General features: G+C 38.5%; 1 protein-coding gene and 1 long non-coding RNA gene across 2 annotated transcripts; both read left to right on the forward strand.

The window, feature by feature from the left end:
- On the forward strand, window positions 1-3880 carry LOC308397999. The gene is made up of 3 exons (XR_013971881.1): window positions 1-655; window positions 2367-2522; window positions 2950-3880. It is a non-coding gene; the product is annotated as an uncharacterized lncRNA (long non-coding RNA).
- Window positions 3881-6323: 2443 nt separating this feature from the next.
- LOC308398476 (uncharacterized protein) lies at window positions 6324-7501 on the forward strand (the record flags this gene model as incomplete). The annotated part of the gene is made up of 4 exons (XM_080885135.1): window positions 6324-6412; window positions 6862-7136; window positions 7241-7299; window positions 7427-7501. 4 exons carry the CDS (start codon window positions 6324-6326, stop codon window positions 7499-7501), a joined length of 498 nt encoding a protein of 165 aa, XP_080741261.1.
- Between the last annotated feature and the right edge of the window lie 550 nt (window positions 7502-8051).

An 8051-nucleotide genomic window follows, 5' to 3' on the forward strand; every position in this document is an offset into this window, starting at 1 on the left:
TTAGCCTTGTTTTAATAGTGTATAGTTAGTTCTGCCGGCAGGGTTTTTAGCAGGTTGCAACACTTTTTTTTTTTTAAATTGTATACGGGTAATTTTATCTTGTATTTGTGACTCTGGCTGAGTTTCTTTTATGGAAATAAATGGTGTTTGAAGCCAGCTAAGTTTCTGTGCCCTGAGCGCTGACCCGCTCACTCCCCTTCCTCTTGTATGTGAACAGACGTGGTGGGGAAAATTTAGGTCCACCAGTCTTAGCGGCTACAATGACAGAAATATAGAGAAAATTACATTTTCTCTGTAGCAGTTCATGGATTTCATAAGAAACACACTTTAGTTCACACAAAGCATAAAGACAAAAAAGCAATATATACACTGGAAAAAAATGCAATAGGGTGGTTGTTGAATTTGCATAGAATTACTTCATATATCCAGCATGACAAATTTAAATTTCACATCTAAACATATTTTTGTCTTTTAATTTTCACATATTCTTTAAGAATATTCATTCTTTTAGAACAAATCATGTTGAAAAGAAACAAGTTAGTCGTGTTTTATCCCCAAGCTCCGCCCCCTGGAAAGGAAAAATCGGCTGCACTGTCCGCCATTTTTGTCTCTCGCTTTGGAAAATCTACTACCATCTGGAGTTTTACACTTGAAGGTAAATAAGATTTTAAAGCTAACACACCAGTGAGAAAGAGTGTAGACCCTTTATATATGTGGACTTTTACTGGGGTGTTGTTATTTTACAGGTATGTGGGCTGTTTATCGAAAACCATGAAAGGCCAATGTTAGCTAGCTCCAGTTAGCTAATGGTAACCGAAATTATGCGATAAGCAAATTAGTAATTAACATATATAATGTGAGTTAATATTGTTTGTATATTCTTTCAGTCTAAGTTAACAGACTATTACAAACTTGCATCAGTGTCTGTAGTAAGTGGTGGTACCTGCAGTGTCTTAACCATTAAACAAGCTAATGTAGGGCTGGGATATGACTAGTTTGTTGAAACATGTCTGCTGCCAATGTGACTGCTCACACACGGTAACATTACCAGCACATAGCCACAGCCGCTATAAACATGCTGAAAGGTCAATCTAGCTTCTGTAGTCAGCAGCTGGAAGACTCAACACAGACCCAAGATTCAGTGTAACGGTTATCTAAATGTTGTGTGTCCTGTTTGTAAGCCCAGAAAAAGAAATTAAATAAAATGACGGCCTTGAGCTTCAAGCTAATGTAAGCGCAATGCTATAGCATAAAGCGACTAATGCAATGATGAGGTTGTTAAATTAGTAAAAACACAGTAAATATATCCAACATGAATCATTTATATTTTTGGTCTAAACATAATTAAGTCTCACGCCTTTCACTTGTTTTAGAAGGATGTTCAGTCTTTTAAAACCAGTCATATCAAAATAACAGAAAATAGTTATGTTTTCTGTTGAAACTCCACCCCCCCCCCCCCCCCCCTGCTAATGTGCATTAGCTTTTTTTCAATGTGTGCCCAGTCACATTCGCTTGTTTTTTCTCAGTGAATACAGACTAACAAACTTGTGTCCATTTAGTTAACTGGTTGTACCTAAAATGTTTTAGTTAAACAGTTAAATAAGCTAGTTTTGCCATGGGGTGTGCTCTGTGTGTGTTGGGGGGGGGGGGGGGTGTCTTCACTAAAGTGGGTTTATTTAGGGCATGACACCTACGCAGTACTCATTAGGAGAGGAACTGCGTGACGTGGGGCTTTATTTCATGTTCTGGGGCAGTGAATGTAATGTACTGATAACATGTTACAGACACACAAAAACCCAACAAATTATTTTAACTGATTTATAGAGAGACTGAGAGGAGGGCTTAAAGAGATAAAAATAATGACAGTATAAATATGTTAAATTTATTTTTTCTGTATCGATATATGATGCTTATCCCTGCTGAAGGGCAGATTGGTGTTGCTTCAGAACAATTCTCTAGCGCTGTTATGTAGAGGTGTTACAGTTAATGTTTTAATAACATTATTTTATTTACTAGTGAAGATTTGCATATGTTATCTCACATTCTGTAAGGTAAATTTTCTGGAAAGGTCAAATTAACTAATTTAACTAAGTATTAATGAAAGACCTTGATGTGTATATGACAATAATAGATGTAGTTTATGGGTCATTTGGCAGAACTGCAAAATGGCCAGAAGGAGGCAACTGCTGTGGTTGCAAACAGGCTTTGGGTGGTATGGAAGTAAGGGCAACTATGGAACTGCTCAGCAACATGGGACCCATAGCTAATAAATAGTAATATGACAAAAAATAACAACTTTGTGTGGATGTAACCTTGTGAGATTTGAGATTTTGACAGCATTTTTATGTGACAACTTCTCTTTTTAGATAAATGCAGAGTTTAAGCGCATTACCACCATGCCACTGCAGTCCATATTACTCTCGCAGATAGATGTGCTATCTGACAAACTAATAAAGGTCTTCAAAAGGCGAGGAGGACAAATAGGAAGAAGACTTCAGAACATTCTGGAGCCCACGGCCCAGGTAAGAAAAAAATTAATTTGTGTATACACTTTAGGGAAAATAATAATTTTAACAAAATGCTGCTTGTCACTCTATGCCAGGAGTATGTTGAAAATCACCTGGGATTTTCACAATTTACCATGGGTTCGTTTTTTGTTTGTTTTTTTCCTTTACCTGCATTAGAACTATGTGTGGAGTTCATAGTTGAACACCTCTCTATGCTCTGACAGTATTCTGCTTCTTTGCATGGAGATTTCACTTCATGCATTACCTTTTTAAGCATTCTGAGGACTCAAATCACATGCTGTAATGAATCCATTTTTTTTTTCACCTAATGTGTTAATGTTAATATTTTTTGGAATAGTGACACAGATTAAAATAAGATTTGGTATAATGTTCTTTAACCAGTGTTCTGTTTAATTAAATTTTGGAATTCTGCATTTTCTAGGCCACAGATGAAGCCATTATCCAACGATCTAATAAGGAAACAACCATGGGAATTTACATCATAAAGTCAAGAGATGCCAATGGCAGCCCTGAGGACATCAGGATAGTCCTTGAAGGCCAGAGAGTCTGGCAGGATTTGGATAACTATACCCTAGCAGCTGCAATGCTGTTTGGACTAATGTACACTTTGAGCCTCACCTACCCACTGGAAAAGTATACCTTTGAGGTATTATAGAAACTGGTTATGGAGCTCAAAAGGAACAGCCTTTCAAAGAAGGCCCAGGTTTTCAGGACCAGACTGTACGATTGAACAGTTTTCCAGTTATGATGTGGGAACAACATGTTTACCTCTTCGAATATGTACCATCCTTTGTTTTAAGCCAGCACTGGTAAAGTTGCAGTACATAGTGAAACTTATTTTTCTGGCACTTTTCAACTTGGGGCCTTTATTACTGCAGTTTTCACTTTTCAAGCCATGGCTCTTTTAAAAAAAATTCTAACTTTGAATTTCCATTTTTCTCAATGGAAATGGTGCCTTGCACCAATTTCACCAGTTTGCAATTTTTTTCCCAAGGTGCACCACTACAAACAGATTGCATCGTCTAGTGATTGTGATGTTTAATGATAGAAGCAAGCCAATACTAATCAGTTTAGGTCTCTTGGTTTTGTGCCTGTGGGTTATAATGTTATTTTAAGTCTCTTCTTTGTGTCATTTTAATAATTACACCCCTGTTGCCATATTACCTTATGGCTCTTACATTTAAAAAAACTATTTTTTACATAAGCGCGATGTCATAAGGCCCCACAAGGTTGAATTCAGGTTACAGCAGATAACTTTGAGGAATGTTGTGGAATGTTTTTCAAGAGATGCATTGTACAAATATGACTCATGTATATTTTGGAAGCCTGAATTGAAAGTCCATTGTTACAACTGTGTAACAGGTCATTGTTCAAAAATGTTTTGCTTATTTCTTTGATTGAGAGAAAGTGTACAGTACATACAGAAAAATCAGCCTTTAGTTTTATTTATTGAACACTCAATTATATATTAGATTATATATTATATATTAGAAATTTGTTATAAAATAAAATAAGCTTACCATAAAATAATCTTGTCAATATAACACATAGTAGTCCAATACAATTAACACAAAAAGTTCATGTCTGATAAACAAGTGGTTTCTATAAATATTTGACCGGAATGAAAAACATAACATAAAAAAGTCATGTTCGTGTTACCAGAAAAATGTGTGCAGGTATAACATAAAAAAAAACTAAGGTTAACCAAACATAACTTAATTTCGTGCAACCGATTACAATGATTTTTTTTTTTATGTTTATCCCACTGATTATTTTTTTCAGTGTAGACTGACATCTAAAATGAAGATAAAGTATTTGCGGCTCCCAGTATTTTCTTTTGCGTGGAAATCGCGTCCAACTGGCTATTTGGGTGCGGTTGCTGACCCCTGAGGTAGACCATTGAGCATATTGCATCTTGTTTTTTAACTTACTCAATTAGCAGATTTCACTGGAAATTTTTATTTAATTGTCACGGTCTGGCTGGCAGACCATGGGGATGAGGAAAGTAGGACCCAAAACGCAGGACTCTGCGATGCCACAGTGCACTTTAAATAAAGTGAATAGACGGGTTAGTCCAACAATTAACTCAGAGATGCAATTTGCCAATGGTGCTCATCCCTTGCTCCCAGTGCGTCCCGTGCTGTAGCTCCCTTAGTGTGTGTGCTCCCCAACTCGCTTCTTCGCCCGACTTTCCTGGAGGAAGAAGGACAATCCACAATTAGCCACACGCCTAGCACAGACTATACCGGTCAGGAGTAATAATCCCACGTCGACTGTCGCCGCGAGTCCAGGTTAAATACCTCTTCCTAGCCGGGAGGGATGATTACCACCAGCTGGTCAGGTAATCAGCTGCAGGTGGGCCAGCAACAGCGAAGAGGGACTCCCGATGACGACAGTCGCCCGGACACGCCTCTCACGACGCGCGCTTCCGTCAACAGCCCCGAGGACCGGGGAGAGAGAGAGAGAAGCAGACACACACACACACACACACACACACTCTACATACAAATGTGGACAGAACAGTAGACGACACAGACCCCACATAGTAGTAGTAATAATGATAATAACTGCTCTCGGACCCCTGAGTCCTCCAGAGCCGGTCCGTGACATTAAGATATATGCTATATGAATTTTGACAATATGATGCGGTGTTTATAAAGGGACTGAGAAGGAAAGGTAAATTTCGAGCAAATTTCATTAAAAAAAAAACAAAACAGATCTACGCTCACACCTTTGCGCGTGCGCACACGAAGTGCTGCTCTTATGGAACGCGCGTGCGTCATATTCGATTTGTGCATGTGTCTGTTTGTAACGTCACTGAAAAAGCTGCGGTTTGAAATTTTTCTTCTGCACCTAAATTTTCTGGTTCAGATGAGTTCAGTGAGAAGCGCTAAACGTCCAAATTTACGGAAAAGCACACTTAGCGATTCAGTTTCTTCAACTTTCGTTTTAAGTGAAGGTAAGTGCAATCTTTAGACTAAAAATCAGCAAGTACAAAAACAGAGTATGTTTTGGCTTCACATCTTACTTTTAATATATGTGTTTCAAATCTGAACATTTTAAAAATGATATCCAGTTGATTATGTCAGAAAAGCACTTTTTAGTAGCTACATTCTACTGTAAAGGTGATTTTACTGCTTACCTGTTAGATGCAGCTTGTCTGATAAAAATTGATTTCCTTTTGTATATTAACTATAAAAACAAAGAGTTTTTAATTCTTAAAGACCCTTTTATACGATTTTAGGCCAAATTCTATATTAACTATAATAAATATCTATCTATCTATCTATCTATCTATCTATCTATCTATCTATCTATCTATCTATAAACAATGAGTTTTTAGTTCTAGTGTGAATGTCTCTAAAGACTTTGACAGGATTTTGGGCCAAATTCATTTAGTTGCTTTGAGTCTTTCTTTACTGCTGTGGTGATTTCCTCTTTTTCTGAATTTTAACAGCTACATTGTGAACAAACAAACTGACATGTGAAAGAGATTTTTTTGCAAGAAAATGTTGTGATCTGTTGCTATGATATGAATCATAACAATATCACGCTTTGTTTTTGAAGACACTGGGAAAATAAAATTCTGTATTAAGAGCGGATTTCATAAATGGGTGTGATTCAAATATTATTCTGTTCATTAAAAAGAACAAGCTGGCACCGTGAAGTTTATATCTAAGAGAATCTGCACTGATTTGCTTCTGATGGAAACATGCTCAAATCATAGTTATGAAGTCTGATAAGCTTTGTGTTAGAGACTCACTTAACCCCATGTTTCCCTTTCATTTTACAGCCATGTTGAGAAGAAGCCAAAGACTTCAGTCTAATGGCTATTACGGCAGCCAAGGAGAGCCGTTAATCTCCTACAAGGAGACTTTACACAGGTTAGTGCTGGTCTACATGTTCTTTGTTGTCATCCACTGACATAAATGGTAAATGGCCTGTATTTATATAGCGCTTTACTAGTCCCTAAGGACCCCAAAGTGCTTTACATATCCAGTCATCCACCCATTCACACACTGGTGATGGCAGCTACATTGTAGCCACAGCCACCCTGAGGCGCACTGACAGAGGCGAGGCTGCCGGACACTGGCGCCACCGGGCCCTCTGACCACCACCAGTAGGCAACGGGTGAAGTGTTTTGCCCAAGGACACAACGACCGAGACTGTCCAAGCCGGGGCTCGAACCGGCAACCTTCCGATTACAAGGCGAACTCCCAACTCTTGAGCCACGATCGACATAGATGCATGTTTTGTAATCATAATCCATTTGTTCCTCCATGTACATTTTTTCTTACATGATTTTGTTTTTTCTATTCTGAATTTTTAAAAGGCGACAGCCCTGTCCAGTCCCTGACAATAACGACCAAGACACAGTTGAATACAACACTGATGACTGTGACACTGTGGACTACAACTACGATGACTGTGACACTGTGGACTACAACTACGATGACTGTGACACTGTGGACTACAACTATGATGACTGTGACACTGTGGACTACACCACTGATGATTTTATTGACTACAGTAGTGGCAGCAGCAGAGGTCTCTTTAGAGCCATCAAGGCATTGGGACTTTTGGTCCTCATGCTGGCCTTGTGTTTTGGTAAATGATCTCCTTCCACAAACAATTACAGTCTTTCTAGTACTATGTGCTTTTCTTCTGGATTAAGCTTCTCTTCTTATTCTGTGTTTCTCTTCATACACCAGGATTGATTTTCAGTATTAGAGGGCTGAAAATGGACTTTTCCACCCCGTTCATGAGTGAGGTATGAAAAACATATGAGGCTCATAATATGAAATGTACTTTTTTGCTGAAAATTTATTTAGATAATGCCAGTTTAATATTGTCATAAAGCTGTTACGTAAACGTAAATGGTCTCTTCTCAATTGTAGTACTCGGTGGACAGGCAGGTACAAGACATTCAGGATACCCGTGAGTACACTCTACCATTAGACACATGCACATAGACTTTTCTTACTTTGCTATCTGTATATCCTCCCTCATAATAATCACCATCTTTTTTTTGTCTCTCAGGACCACAGTGTAGATTTCATCCGCTACATCACGCTGCATCTACTGAACAAGTGGGGCAATTGCGAGGATTCGTGTCTACGCAGCTTTCGAGTTCAAAGAAAGCTGGCACAACCAAATTCCCATGAAACCATCTTTAAAAGAAAAGAGAGGAAAAATGTGAAAGTGAATCAGGCTGCAACACATATTTAAATATTGTATGAGGGAAAAAATGTCCATTTAACCCATTTTTTTCCTCAAGCGAATGTCCATCCTACCAGGTAAGACATGTCTGATTAAGATGTTTGCAGTCTGATTCACCTCACCCCCAACCAGCCGTGGCAGAGGGCTTGCCCCTCCCTGAGTCTGGCTCTGCCAGAGGTTTCTTCCTGTTAAAAGGGAGTTTTTCCTCTCCACTGTTGCCAAGTGCTTGCTCAAAGGGGATCATCTGATTGTTGGGGTTTTTCTTCTCTTATATTGTAGGGTTTTTACTCTACATATACAGTG

The sequence above is a fragment of the Rhamphochromis sp. 'chilingali' genome (genome assembly GCF_963969265.1).
Source record: "Rhamphochromis sp. 'chilingali' genome assembly, chromosome: 6".
NCBI lineage: Eukaryota > Metazoa > Chordata > Actinopteri > Cichliformes > Cichlidae > Rhamphochromis > Rhamphochromis sp. 'chilingali'.